This window comes from Pelobates fuscus, chromosome 13 (genome assembly GCF_036172605.1).
Source record: "Pelobates fuscus isolate aPelFus1 chromosome 13, aPelFus1.pri, whole genome shotgun sequence".
NCBI lineage: Eukaryota > Metazoa > Chordata > Amphibia > Anura > Pelobatidae > Pelobates > Pelobates fuscus.
The window spans coordinates 33,819,249-33,834,862 of NC_086329.1; the positions used below are offsets into that span (position 1 = coordinate 33,819,249).

The 15,614-nt window shown below is 41.1% G+C and overlaps 1 protein-coding gene across 4 annotated transcripts in view; it reads left to right on the top strand.

Annotated features, from left to right (window-relative positions):
* Nucleotides 1–15,614, top strand: part of BEGAIN (brain enriched guanylate kinase associated) — a 213,026-nt gene that overhangs the window by 106,091 nt on the left and 91,321 nt on the right. For all 4 annotated transcript variants that reach the window (XM_063439149.1, XM_063439152.1, XM_063439150.1 and 1 more), the window contains one exon: nucleotides 6,024–6,090. In XM_063439149.1, coding sequence (XP_063295219.1) covers nucleotides 6,024–6,090 — 67 coding nt within the window. The remainder of the gene's footprint in view (nucleotides 1–6,023; nucleotides 6,091–15,614) is intronic.

Below are 15,614 nucleotides of genomic sequence, written 5' to 3' on the forward strand. Positions count from 1 at the left end.
TCTGAATAACAACTTGCTGGAGCGTGCTAAACTCCGAGCTTTTGATGTAATGTGTGGGTATTTGTACAAAAGAAGTTTTTTTTTTTTTGTTTGTTTTTTATTCTAGATCATTTGTTATAGCATTGTTTCTAAAACACATTAAAAGGGTAATTTCCAGCATTGACTGCCCCTTTAAAAACTCTTTTATTTGTATAATCTGTTCTATTCCACCTCCCTGTTGCTAGTAGTGCTTACTTAGTGCACAAAAGGAGTTGTTGTTGGTCACCAGAAAGATGGCATCACTAGTCTCTTAAAATGAATCCCTTGTGGAAAAATGTGAACATTGATCTTTAGCTCTTGATTGTACAGGTAATTCCTAGGCCTTGGTGGTAAATTACCTTTTAAATTTTTTTATTTTTTTTGTTAAACTTGTTGTTTAGTAGGCATGTGCATGGGGAAAATTTTCGGTTCGGTTCGGCATTCCGAAATTTGGGATTTTCGCAATTCGGGAATTCGGCACTTCAAGACTTCGGAACTTCGGAACTTCGGAACTTCGGCAACTTCGGAACTTTCGGCACTTCGGAATTTCGGCATTTCGGAACTATGGCATTTCGCAATTTCGGGACTTCAGCACCTCGGGACTTCTCTTGCAGCCGCTTGGTAGATAACTCCCTAATTCCCACGGTATTAGGGAGTTATCTACCAAAAGGCTGAAAGATCTAAATTGGTCTTTCAGCCAAATGTACTAATACTAAGTAAAAATTACTTAGTATTAGTAAATTTTGCCCCTACTCGCTATACCGCGAGTAGGGGCATGTCTAGTAAACAGTGAGCAGCCTGTGACTGCTCACTGTTGAAAAAAATAAAATAAATAAATAGTGCCCCCCGCAGCCCCCCTGAGTGGCGGGTGGGGGCCCTAAATACTAATAGGGGGGACCTATTGTCCTACCCCCGGCCCCCACCATTGAGTGGCGGGTGGGGGCCCTAAATCAGAATAGGGGGGGGACCAAATGTCCTCCCCCCTGGCCCCCACCCCTGAGCGGTGGGTGGGGGCCCTACAGTAAAATAAGGGTGGGTCCTAAGGTCCTCCCCCGGGCCCCCACCACTGAGCGGTGGGTGGGGGCCCTAAATACTAATAAGGGGGGGACCTAATGTCCTCCCCCCTGGCCCCCACCCCTGAGTGGTGGGTGGGGTCCCTAAATTGTAATAAGGGAGGGGGGACCTAGTGTCCTCCTCCCTGGCCCCCACCCCTGAGTGGTGGGTGAGAGCCCTAAATACTAATAAGGGGGGGGACCTAAGGTCCTCCCCCCTGGCCCCCACCCCTGAGCGGTGGGTGGGGGACCTAAAAAAAATGTCCTCCCCAGGTGACTAGGGGTCCCCAAACCCCGAGTCACCCCTCCCCCCAATAAAAATTATTCCCCTACCTACCCCCCTCACCCTAAAAACTAATGACGGGGGGACCTTTAACTAAGTACCTGTAAAAAAATAAATACAACTTACCATTCGATGTTTTCTTTCTTCTAAAATATTATTTTTTAAACCCCAAAAAAGGCCCCCAAAAAAAACATAATAACCGACGCATTTATAAAAAATAAAAAAAAAACGAGCGCAAAAAAATAATAATCCTTTCTCACCCATGGAGGACTCCGCGCAGACTGAGCTCTGCAGGGTGGGGGAAGGCTTATAAAGCCTTGCCCCGCCCTGCAATTAGGCTCAGAGCACTCTGATTGGTGGGTTTAAGTCATCCAATCAGAGTGCTCTGACAGGTAAATTAAGAGACTGACAGGTAAGTCTCTTAATTTACCTGTCACAGCACTCTGGTTGGTTTGAAATCCATCAATCAGAGTGCTCTGTGTCCTTTTACACAGCGTGGGAAAATTCTTTGGAATTTTCCTATGCGGTGTAATTTGATTCATAACTCTCTGATTGGTTACTTAATCCACCAATCAGAGAGTTATGAGTCAAATTACACAGCATGGGAAAATTCCAAAGAACTTTCCCACGCTGTGTAAAATGACACAGAGCACTCTGGTGGATTTCAAACCAACCAGAGTGCTGTGACCGGTAAATGTAGAGACTTACCTGTCAGTCTCTTCATTTACCTGTCAGAGCACTCTGATTGGATGGCTTAAACCCACCAATCAGAGTGCTCTGAGCCTAATTGCAGGGCGGGGCAAGGCTTTATAAGCCTTCCCCCGCCCGGCAGAGCTCAGTCTGCACGGAGCCCTCGCCGGGTGACGAAGGATTATTATTTTTTTTGCGCTCGTTTTTTTTTTTTTATAATTGCGTCGGTTATTATGGTTTTTTTTATTTGGCTTTTTGGGGGGCTTAAAAAAGAAGATTTTAGAAGAAAGAAAACATTGAATAGTAAGTTTTATTTATTTTTTTACAGGTACTTAGTTAAAGGTCCCCCCCTCATTAGTTTTTAGGGTGAGTGGGGCAGATAGGGGGATAATTTTTATTGGGGGGGAGGGGGTGACTAGGGGTTTGGGGTGAATAGTCACCTGGGGGGATTTTTTTTAGGGCCCCCACCCGCCGCTCAGGGGTGGGTGCCAGGGGGAGGACCTTAGGGCCCCCACCTGCCGCTGAGGGGTGGGGACCGGGGGGAGGACACTAGGTCCCCCCTCCTTATTAGTATTTAGGGCCCCCACCCGCCGCTGAGGGGTGGGGGCCAGGAGGGGGACACTAGGTCCCCCCCCTTATTACAATTGATGGCCCCCAACGGCTGCTCAGGGGTGGGGGCCAGGGGGGAGGATATTAGGTCCCCCCCCTTATTAGTATTTCGGGCCCCCACCCGCCGCTGAGGGGTGGGGGCCAGGAGGGGGACACTAGGTCCCCCCCCTTATTACAATTGATGGCCCCCAACGGCTGCTCAGGGGTGGGGGCCAGGGGGGAGGATATTAGGTCCCCCCCCTTATTAGTATTTCGGGCCCCCACCCGCCGCTCAGGGGTGGGGGCCGGGGGGAGGACCTTAGGTCCCCCCCTTATTACAATTTATGGCCCCCAACCGCCGCTCAGGGGTGGGGGCCAGGGGGAGGACATTAGGTCCCCCCTTATTAGTATTTCGGGCCCCCACCCGCCGCTCAGGGGTGGGGGCCGGGGTGAGGACCTTAGGTCCCCCTCATTATTTTACATTAGGGCCCCCACCCACCGCTCAAGGGTGGGGGCCAGGGGCTCGGGAGGGGGGAACTTTTTTTTTCTTTTTTTTTTTACAGTGAGCAGTCACAGGCTTCTCACTGTTTAATAGACATGCCCCTACTCGCGGTATAGCGAGTAGGGGCAGAATTTACTAATACTAAGTAACCTTTACTTAGTATTAGTAAATTTGGCTGAAAGACCAATTTAGGTCTTTCAGCCTTTTAGTAGATAGCTCCCTAATACCGTGGGAATTAGGGAGTTATCTACTTATTCATTCCTGTCTTTACATTGACTGGCCAAGTAACTTACATTTTATATGAATGTATGTTACTTGATTGTTGTAAGTGTTGCAAATGCTTACAGCTGAATCCTGGCTATGTTTCTATACTTTTTATTTAAAATTATTTACAATGTAACATTCGTCTTTCTTCACTGGGTAAGTATATTAGTACTTAGGCAATACTGTGCTTCGGAACTTCGGTAACTTCGGCAACTTCGGAACTTCGGCACTAAAGCAATTGAGAACTTCGGCACTTCGACACTTCGGAAATTCGGTAATTTCTGAACTTCGGGACCTCGGTACTTCGGCCCCCACCCCTGAGCGGCGGGTGGGGGCCCTAAATACTAATAAGGGGGGACCTAATGTCCTCCCCCCTGGCCCCCACCCCTGAGCGGTGGGTGGGGTCCCTAAATTGTAATAAGGGAAGGGGTACCTAGTGTCCTCCCCCCTGGCCCCCACCCCTGAGTGGTGGGTGAGGGCCCTAAATACTAATAAGGGGGGGGACCTAAGGTCCCCCCTGGCCCCCACCCCTGAGCCGCTCAGGTCCCGAAGTTCCGAAATTACCGAAGTGCCGAAGTTCTGAAAATTTTGGAACTTTGGGACCTCGGCACTTCGGCAATTCGGACATTCGGAAGTACCTGAATGTCCGAATTGTCCGAAATTCGTCCGAATTCATATTCGGATCGAAACGAATTGCACATGTCTATTGTTTAGCAGGTGTGTGTGGATGGTAGCAACGGGCTATATAAAAGCTTGCCTAATGGACTTTCTAAATGTATCTGCTATCAGAAGCAGAATATATTCTATTGACAGTGTATTATAAAAAAAATAAAAAATGCACCATTGTAGTATTTAAGTCAGAAGAGACGCACTTTGTCTCCCCATGACCTGTTGCTAACACCAGAACAACTAAAACCACTTTGTTTCACAGTGAAAGCTATTTTCCGTGTATCAAATGTATCCCATATTTTGCAGTTCTCTGTAGACCTACAAAACCAGCTCTGAATCATTGTTGTCTTATCATAAAGGGTAATTAGTGGGAGCCACAACTCATTAGCAACTCTGCAGGAAGCCTGGCTGTCTTGACCCTCTTTAGAAAGTATTGTTTTTAACCCCGTATCCTTTTTGCAAATACAATAATCGTGTAGGCATCTGTATGACTACTTAAAGCGACAGTGTGCTACTTTAATCCGTTCAAAATGCTCTTTGCGAAAAGGGAAGGAATGGAGAGACACACGACACAAAATTATAGGGACTAAAACTTTATTAATGCAAAAAGTAAGCCAATTATTTACTTAAAATAATAGATAGATATTGTATTATAATAATCTATTGTAAATAATTTATCTCCCTAACAAGTATATCACTTTTTACCTCACGCATGTTATATGTATGTGAGCAATGCTATATATTTTTTAACATCCTATATTACTGAAATTTAATAAAGGTTATTTAAAAATGTTCTATGTATTTATTTACTTATTTATTATGAAGAGTTCCAGTCCTTGGAATTCGGTGCTGTGTTGCATATTTTTGGGATTATGCCCTAATCTGTATATGGACTCCAGTCAGGTGTATTGCATTACTTGCCTTGTTTTAGAGGCAACAAACCTATGTTAAATAAAGCCTTTGGTAAAAATAAATAAATACATTTAAAAAAATTAAATAAATGCATGTTAATCAGGACCTAATGACTTTGAGTCTGGAATAAATTGGAAAAAGTATCTGTGAGTTTTTTGTTTTTGTTTTTTGTTTTATTTCCCTTTTATTAATTTTTCATAGTGGATAATTGAAAAAGAGTTAACTTTGAGTAGTTGCCTTTGTTACCCCTAACCACGTGAAAGGAATACTTACTTTAGGCACCATAACTGATTGAAAAGGTTATTGTAACTGGAGTCTATGGGCTATTGGTCCCGATTCACTACTGAACAGTCTGCTCACTGTTTAGCAGAGAATCTCTGTCCACAGCAGGCAGAAGTCAGGCCACCCACGGTGGGGGGGGGGGGGGGGGAACTATGCTTCCTCTGTCCACCATTTTAATTCATACTAAGAATTGAGGCAGTGATTGGCTGAGTGCACTTAGGTGACTCTCTCCGCCTATCACTGATTTCTACACCTGGTATGGCGTGAAGAAAAATATAGCCACGCCTCCACCATTTCATCCTTGAGAACCAGGCTTTTAGGCTGCAGGCAACTGAGAATCTATACTAAACAGCGAGTAAACTGTTTAGTAATGGTGCGGGACTCGGTACCAAGGACTGCCAGGCACCATAACCAGTTTGTTAAAGTGGTTATGGTGCCTGCAATGTTCCTTCAACCTAATTGGTGGAGAAGGGAGTCAGAAAGGCAACGTCTCATAAAGGTCAAATTGTTTGGGATATTTTTATTTTTTATTTTTTTTAACCTTGTCCTGTTTTTGTTTTGTTGTTTTCACATAAGATGAATCATGTCAGAATAGTTTAATTTATATTTTAATATATTAAATCTTTTTTCAGAGATTTCAAGGTTTGCTTTTGTGAGTCAAATTTTGTTTTAAATGTTGTTAAATATATCATTGTAATGCTGAGGTGAAATAATCATAATAATAATAAGGTAATAAATTGACTTTACTATATTTTCTTTTTAGGATACAGACAAATTATATGTCTTTACAAAGAATAAATCAGGAGCTTGAAGAGAAGTTGCACAGAATGGTGAGTTTTTATTACACTTTGCAGTTATGCAATTTATAACCATGCACTGTATAATTGTAAAAGGGAAAGAACTTTACCTTTAAAGCCTAAAATATTTAAATATATTTATATATATTATTTTTTTAATTTAATTTTTTTGTTACAGATTAAAAATTCAAAACAAAATATTGTTGGGTATTGGGTAAGATTCTCCATTAGTACATAAGTACATCTCTCTCTCTCTCTGTCTCTCTCTCTCTCTCTATAGCAGTACCAGTCAATACAGTCAATAAAATGCAGTTGACATGTTCCCAATAAACTACACTGGGTTACCTCTTTCGAGGAGACCAACTTTACCTTTCTTGCTGAACTCTTGAATCATAGCTCCCATTGGTCAAACATTAAGTTACTATCAATTGGAAGACTATCTTAAGAAAGTAAACACCTGTCATAAGAGACCGAGGGACTGTACACCTTTTGAGATGGCCTACATACAAGTAAAAGATTTTCAGAGGTCATTATCTCAGATATACTCTCTGATACAACAGGGTGCTTCAAAGCTGAGCCCTGCAAATTTTCAACAGCGATGGTCATGTAGCCTTCGAGTTCATCCATCGGGGAACAATTAGTCCTATATATTTAAAACGGGTCATGTCAGCCTCTCTAAAAGAGAAGCATTTTATAAGCGTGTAACTAGGTGGTTCAGAAACACTTCTTTGTTACATACTCAATCAGTAATGAATGCTGGAGATGTCATAGGGCAGAAGGGTCAATGGAACATCTCTGGTGTCACTGTAGGGACATTCAACCCTTTTGGCACCAAATAATTGAAACTATAAAGCCGATCTTGCAAAATATATCCACACCCTCAGCATCCCAGGTTCTATTGGGTTGGCCCAACTCCCTTTCATCAAATGTTACTATGGTTATAACTGGAGGAGGCGAATGCTTTGGTCCTGGTAAAATGGAAACAGGAGATGTCAGTGCCCTCCCTGGAGCACTGGATAAACAGGGTAGAGGACACTAGACACATGGAGTAAATGCATGGGTAGGCTAGGGGCCACAGACAAAAGTATCTAAGGATCTGGTCTACTTGGTTGACTTATTGGTCCTCCTCTGGACCAGGGAGGGACTTTTTCTTCACTCAAAGAGTCACACGCTCCTCCGAACCCAAATCACTTGGAAGTAGAGGGAGGATATGGCAATAGCGTTAAGGTCTATGCATACGTGTGTTTGTCGGGACAGTCCCCTAAGAGTCTCACTTTTAATTTGCCACTTTTGGAAAGTCACCCTAATGTCATTACCTATTCTAGATTTGTCACTTGTTTTTCAATTTTAATTAATGAGATCTTCCATTATTACACGACTGTTATCTTTGTTTTTCCTGTTACTTTTGTTTTATCCTTTGTTATTGTTTCATATCCTACGTGATCACACAACCAGGAATTACTCTTTATATTTGAATTGATATGTGATCTGTTCAATTATTTTGCACTGCCTGTTAACCCAAATGACGTCTTTAATGCGGCTTCTTTTATATTGAACTAAGTATTATATGCGTTGAATTATCCGTGCACTTTGAACCAGTCCTGTCACTCTGGAAACGTATAACAATTATTCTTTCATTTTGTATGAGAAAATGTATTAGAAAATATTTAAATAAAATAAAAAAATGCACCCAGATCTTCAAGATGGGCATTGAGAGACAACAAAGTTCCAAATTAGATGAGTTGTTTGAGTTTCGTACTCGCAGTTTTTTTTGCCCAGGCTTTTCTTCTTTTTCTCTTTTTTTCTTCTTTTTCTTTGGTCTCGATTCTCTTCCTCTTCTTTTCTTTTCTCCCTTCTTTTCTACCTTTCTTTGTTTCTTCACCTCTTTCTTCCCTTCTTCCCTTTGCTTTTTTTTCTGGTCTTTCCCTTTTATTTTTTTCGTTCGTGTATTTCCTTGTCTCTCTGTCTTCCTTGCAGCTTGGCGCTTTTCCCAGATTGTGCAGTCAGTATAATTACTCAATGCTGTCAGTCATAGCTGATATCTGACAGGCTATCATCTATACATCAACACTGATTATTTAAAAACTTTTTTTTTACCTAACCAAATTCAATGAAATAACAAATTCAAAAGAAAAAATATAAAAAGAAAAATACATGCTATTTTTTAAAATGTTTTTATATTGGTTTTACAACATAATAAGTACATGTTACTTTGGGTTACAAAATGCCCTACAGTGGCATTAGAATCAGTGGTGGGTGGAAACACTATTTCGGTCCACTGGTAAAAGGCCATGCAAGATCGATTCGTAATTAGTCATCCTTTTAATATATGAAATAATGTATAGTGTGTATATCCTGTCTGGTAATGAAACACTGAAGCTTACTACTATCTCTGAGTAAAATGTCATCCTCCAAGTATCGTACAACTCATTAATGTAGTGTCCGAACAGTTTTGTCACTGTTCCCTTATGCAGTGTATTTGTCATGAGATTTTGAAACATCCCCATAAATTACAACTTTGCTTTTCTTAACCATTTAACAACACGTGACGGAAACGTTCCGTCATGTTGGCCTTATACTTCTGAAGCTGTGTGCTTAAGGAGTTAAAGGGATATTCCAAGAACCAGTGGTTATTGGTGCCAAGAGTGCCCACAGTAAGTAGTCAAGTCATTTAAGAATAGTTTGATAACTTACCTGGGGTCTGTCGGGCACCTGTCACCACCTTCGATGCCTCCAGTAGCTCTTGTCATTGAGCTAAGCCTAGAGGTACAGGGCCAAATACATTGGCTGATTGCACACATGTGACTCACATAGCCAATGAGCTGAAAATGCATGTCAGGCTTAGTTCAGTGGAGCCCACAGAGGCTGCTTGCAAGAGTTCATGGGTGCCAGTCACTTACTTGTTGTATTGCTCTTAAATGGTTTATCTACTTACTATGGTAGGCGGCCATTAGTGGTAATGTGCTTGGCGTATTTTTGGAGCTTTTCAATTTTATGCAAAAAAGAGACTCAGGTAGAGAGACAGTGTCAAGTTGCTAGTGATTATTGGGGGGTAACCCCTATGAGAAATAAATTAGAAAAGTAGAACCAAAAACTCGTACCCCAAATTAAAGGAGGAGAGGTGTCCTATAGGATAAACCACTCTCTCTTCTCTATATGGAGCGAGTGTTTATTTTGTAGCAACCCATTCGCAGTATTTGTTGATTAACTAAAATATAACCTTTAATAAATCATTAAAATAAGTAGTAGAGAAAAAATGTAAATCGAGTAGAAAAAATATATATATATATACACACAAAGTCTAAAAAGGCTGTAGTCAACTAGCCTTTATTACTGTCAGGGCTTAAATAGCCTCAGTCTGTTTGCAGCCACGGTGGTTACAGGTAGAAGCAAAAAAAGTAAAAAAGTAGTGGTTATTCAGGTTTGTAAAGATTGTCGGAGTTTGACTTAAACACCATCCACATACCACAACAACTTGCCACCCTGGAGGCAAACAAACCCAAACAAATCCAGATTTGAGCCCCCTATAATTAGCTGAAAACAATCCTCACAGCAGCTAGGACACAGTATAGTGGTCTGTAAATAGCGTAACACTCAGGGGTAAGTAGTGACCAGGAAAAACCTGATCAAAACCTCCACATCCCTAGTCTATAGCGGTAAGAGTAGTAAAGCTAAGTGTCCCTGCCACTGGTTACACAAAAACAGCTCACTGCTTCAGTTCAATTGTTCAAAGATTCGCTGGAGAGTAAAGGAAACATACTATCGGTCCCTATTTTTCAACTCCCTAAAGTTACGATAATTCTTGAACAGGCGTCCCTGCGCTAGAGAAACAACTGGAGAGTATTTCAAAGAAAACTTCTATCTGTCCCTAGTTTTCAAGCTCCATCTCTAGCTAGTGTTAAACATAAAATAATCAGGCGTCCCGACGCGCGTTTCGCCAATACATTGGCTCGTCCAGGGGAACCGGGTTACTGCCTGGTGGTAGTTTAAATATCCCTCCCTCTCCTCCCATTGGTCGATTGTTAGCCAATACTGGGAGGGGAGGGGCTGGGAGTAAGTGAGTGTTGGTTTAACCCTTCGAGATCGGGTACAGATTCGGCACTCCAACCGACATCATTAAAATTGCTGTACCCTATAGTGGTACAGTAATGATTATATCGTCTTTGGGTACTAGAGGCAGAAGTGTCCATAGGACAACAAGCATCCACCTTCAAACCAGATTTTCAATAAGAGGTTCACAACCAGTAGTTATATACATGCTCCGTTTCTATATATACACACATGGCCAGACACTAAGAATATAATGTCCTTGTACAACATACAGTCTGATGTTGATGTGCTGGCACTCAGTTAAAACGAAACGTTTTCTAGGTGTTTCTGGGAAGTAATGGTTCATCAAGCACCCCCACACCTTAGATATGACTACATTCTCCTGGGGATCCAGTGAGGCACTCTGTGTCCCAGTATAGTCTTTTATAATGTCTAGATCCTTTGATTGGTGGAATGTAGGGTTTATATGAGCATAAATATAAGATAAAGTTAGGGAAGAGAAAAAATGTGAAGAAACATGTGAAAAGAAAAGAAATTTATGAGAAAAAATGAAATCCTGTTTCTTATGTTGTAAGCCAGTGCTGTAAATCATGCTGTAGTTCCATTATCTGGAATTCTGTACAATCTCCAATAGGGATTAACCCCTCTCTGTAAGTGCCACGATGAATTTGGAGAAACCAAACTAGTAATGCTGTAGGAAAATGTACACTTCACATTTTCAACATCTACTAGTTAAAATATTCGAAAGGTGACGAAACAGACCCCTCTTTTTTATCTTCCCAGAGATTCCTAGGCATGAATAAACGGAGTAAAATTAAATTCTTCATTCAGTCCTCTAGGGTATAGGGTCTGAAAAGAATAGATCCAGCGAGACTCAGCCTTTAGCAAAGAAATATTAATGTCACCCTTTCGATGGTTCAGAGTCAGTTGTTGTAGTACCTGGAACTTCAAGACTTCAGGTTTAGACGCATGGTTGATCCTTACATGTTTTGAAATCGGAGTTTCAATGTGTAGATTGGAGATAGAATTAATGTGCTGTAAGATGCGTCTGCGTAGTTGCTGATAGGTTTTTCCTATATACTGTAGCCCACACTCACATGTTATTATATAGATAACATTGGTGGAACTACAGTTGATGAATGCATTGATGGTTATCTCTGTTGAAGTTCTTTTATTCCAGACAGACCTGGTTGGTGCAATAAATTTACAGGCTTTACAATGTCCGCATTTGAAAAGGCCTTTGGTTGTTAACCAGGTGGAAGTAAGAGGTGTAGTCGAGCCAGGTTTCAGGTGACTGTGTGTTAGTATGTCACCAAGATTGTTTGCTCGTCTACAAGTCATAGAGGGTTGTTTAGTGATGGTCTTTCTCAAACTGGTGTCATATTGTAGTAACGGCCAGTTTCTGCTTAAGACATGTTGTGCTGTGTTCCAATGTTTATCAAAAGTTCCTATGAATCTTGTCAGACTCGGGGTGTTGCTGAGTTCCCTAGGAGGTCTATGTAGGCTTTCGGATCTGTCTACATTAGTGGTTCTTTGGTAGGCTCTTTTGAGAATTCTGTTGGGATAGCCCAATGACTTAAATCTAGTTCTTAAATCTTTCGCTTCTTTCTCAAAATCCTCCTGGTTTGAACAGTTTCTCTTAGCCCTTAAATATTGGCCATATGGAATGTTGGCCTTTAAATGAAAAGGGTGGTAGCTTTGCCAGTGCAGCAAACTGTTTGTTGCTGTGGGTTTCCTAAAAAGTGATGTGCTTACATCCCCATTTTCATGTATGTTGATGTTCAGATCTAAGAAGACCAGGTGTTTTTCGTCAATGACATGAGTGAGTTGGAGGTTAATATCATTGTGATTGAGTTCATCAACCAGCTGTTTGAATTGGGAGAAAGAACCTGTCCAAAAGATCAGAATATCATCTATGTAGCGAAACCATTTGTGTATAGATGGAAAGTAATTTGAGTTTGACACATTAAACACAATTGTCTCCTCCCACCATCCCAAAAATAGATTCGCATAGCTGGGTGCGCAAGACGAACCCATAGCCGTGCCCCTTGTCTGTAAATAATATTTTCCATTAAAGGTGAAATAGTTGTGTGTTAACACAAAACGGAGCAAAGTTAGAATAAAAGTTTGTTCTTGTTCGATAAAGGTTCCCGATTGTTCCAAAAAATAGGCTACTCCAGCTATACCATTCTCGTGTGGGATGTTGTTATATAATGCCACTACATCCAAGCTGGCTATAGATGTATAAGGAGGCACCGTCAGATTCTCTAGGGCCAGAAGGGTCTGTTTTGTATCGCGTATGTAGGATTTTAGTTTCTGTACCAGTGGTTTTAATATCTTGTCCAGGAATTTACTAGCTCGCTCAGTCAAGCTATGGTTCCCAGAAATAATTGGTCTCCCCGGAGGTTTGTGCATATCTTTGTGCACCTTGGGGAGACAGTAAAAGGTTGCTATGGTTATATTAGATTGTGCAACAATGTATTTGAATTCATTCTGAGTAATTATTTTGTCAGTTAAAGCTAACTGTGCCAGCTCTTGTAATTCCTTAAAGAAAACCTTCGTTGGGTCATCCTTAAGTAGCTGGTAAGCAGCTGTATCAGAAAGGTGTGCCATACACATGTCCACATATTGTCCCCTTTCCATGAGAACAATATTCCCCCCCTTGTCGGAGGATTTTATAACCATGTCATCTTGTTGTTTTAGCTCTTGTAGAGCCAACTTTTCTACATAGTTTAGATTAGACCTGGATGGTTCGTGTATACCTTGGTTCTCTAATTCATTGGTACAGATCTGGACAAACATGTCAATGCAGGGAAATTCTTTAAGGTTAGGGGTAAACCACGATAGTGGTTTCAAATCGGTCAATGATTCTCCAAGTGCCTGTTCAGAGGATAAATCTGTCAGGAGTTGGAAAATATCACTATCTTCAGGGGTCAGGCCTAATTCTTTAAGATTTTTCAGACTTCTCTTTTCATGGTAGGCATGTAGGGCCAGTTTACGTCCAAATAAGTTCACGTCTTTGGCCCAATTGAACATGTTATACGTAGGGGTTGGTATAAACGATAGTCCCTTAGACAGTAGGGTAAGATGCCTAGGTTTCAATTCAAAATTAGATAGATTTATAATTTTGTTTTCCATATGGGTCTCTATTGGTAGTTGGATTTGTGCATCTTGTACCCCCACTTCTTTCTGTCCCTTAGTCTTTCCCTTTGTGGTCGTGGCCAGTCCTGGTCTAAAAAAGTAGTAGACGTGGACTGGATAGGGCCAGAGGGACCTGAGGGGCCTTCACGTCCTGAGGGATAATCACCACCAGAGGGAGCTGAGCCATCTGAGAAAGAGATATTTCTATCAGAATTTCTCAGGATCCCTCTCGGTTGGGCCCCAGGGGCAGGTTGTCTCTGTCTAGATGTAGATCTTTTATTGAACCTTGGTCTATCCTCTGACTCCGACCATTCCGTTTCATCTGAGGAGGAGAACCCTTTATTTCCCATATTATTATTCTTCAACCTCCGTTTGTTTTTATTTTTAAAGATATTTCCCTCTTGGAAGTCCCTATAGTCCCTCTGGAACTTGTAATGTTTCTTTTGTCTTATATTTTTTTTGAAATTCTCCAAATTTTTTTGTAATTTTACTTCCATAGTGGTGTATGTGGGTTCCTTATCAAATATTTTTATTTTCTTAATTTCAATATCCAAATCACCATTAGTCTTGTCTAAATTCTCTTGTTCTAACTTTATCAGAAATTGCATAATCTTAGCAGAACAGTCTAGCAGAATGGAATTCCACTCTGCAATCTGTTCTTCCGTTTTTACTTTGTCTGGCAATAAAATATCTGGCCTCAGACCTCTAGGTACCAGTTTCTGTTCAATATAGTGCCTTAGACTAGTAAGTTCCCAAAAACCTTTAAGTTGGGTTTGGTATAGTTTTTGAATAGAAAAAAATGCATGATTGATATCTGTTGGATCAAAGCTACTGTTCCCCAATGGGTTGTTAGAAAAAACATTAGCTACGTCTTCAGATCTTAAATCTGGATGGACAACTTGTCCTAAAAAGTCAGTCATATTAATATCAGTTTGCTATAGAGCCCAAACTATTCTTCCATTTAAAAAAAAGAGAAAAAATGATCTTACTGTTGTATCAATTGTCTCCCTATCTTAAATAATGGTATTGAAACCCAAAGATAACTGAAATGCAAAAAAGAGACTCAGGTAGAGAGACAGTGTCAGGTTGCTAGTGATTATTGGGGGGTAACCCCTATGAGAAATAAATTAGAAAAGTAGAACCAAAAACTCGTACCCCAAATTAAAGGAGGAGAGGTGTCCTATAGGATAAACCACTCTCTCTTCTCTATATGGAGCGAGTGTTTATTTTGTAGCAACCCATTCGCAGTATTTGTTGATTAACTAAAATATAACCTTTAATAAATCATTAAAATAAGTAGTAGAGAAAAAATGTAAATTGAGTAGAAAAAATATATATATATATACACACAAAGTCTAAAAAGGCTGTAGTCAACTAGCCTTTATTACTGTCAGGGCTTAAATAGCCTCAGTCTGTTTGCAGCCACGGTGGTTACAGGTAGAAGCAAAAAAAGTAAAAAAGTAGTGGTTATTCAGGTTTGTAAAGATTGTCGGAGTTTGACTTAAACACCATCCACATACCACAACAACTTGCCACCCTGGAGGCAAACAAACCCAAACAAATCCAGATTTGAGCCCCCTATAATTAGCTGAAAACAATCCTCACAGCAGCTAGGACACAGTATAGTGGTCTGTAAATAGCGTAACACTCAGGGGTAAGTAGTGACCAGGAAAAACCTGATCAAAACCTCCACATCCCTAGTCTATAGCGGTAAGAGTAGTAAAGCTAAGTGTCCCTGCCACCGGTTACACAGAAACAGCTCACTGCTTCAGTTCAATTGTTCAAAGATTCGCTGGAGAGTAAAGGAAACATACTATCGGTCCCTATTTTTCAACTCCCTAAAGTTACGATAATTCTTGAACAGGCGTCCCTGCGCTAGAGAAACAACTGGAGAGTATTTCAAAGAAAACTTCTATCTGTCCCTAGTTTTCAAGCTCCATCTCTAGCTAGTGTTAAACATAAAATAATCAGGCGTCCCGACGCGCGTTTCGCCAATACATTGGCTCGTCCAGGGGAACCGGGTTACTGCCTGGTGGTAATTTAAATATCCCTCCCTCTCCTCCCATTGGTCGATTGTTAGCCAATACTGGGAGGGGAGGGGCTGGGAGTAAGTGAGTGTTGGTTTAACCCTTCGAGATCGGGTACAGATTCGGCACTCCAACCGACATCATTAAAATTGCTGTACCCTATAGTGGTACAGTAATGATTATATCGTCTTTGGGTACTAGAGGCAGAAGTGTCCATAGGACAACAAGCATCCACCTTCAAACCAGATTTTCAATAAGAGGTTCACAACCAGTAGTTATATACATGCTCCGTTTCTATATATACACACATGGCCAGACACTAAGAATATAATGTCCTTG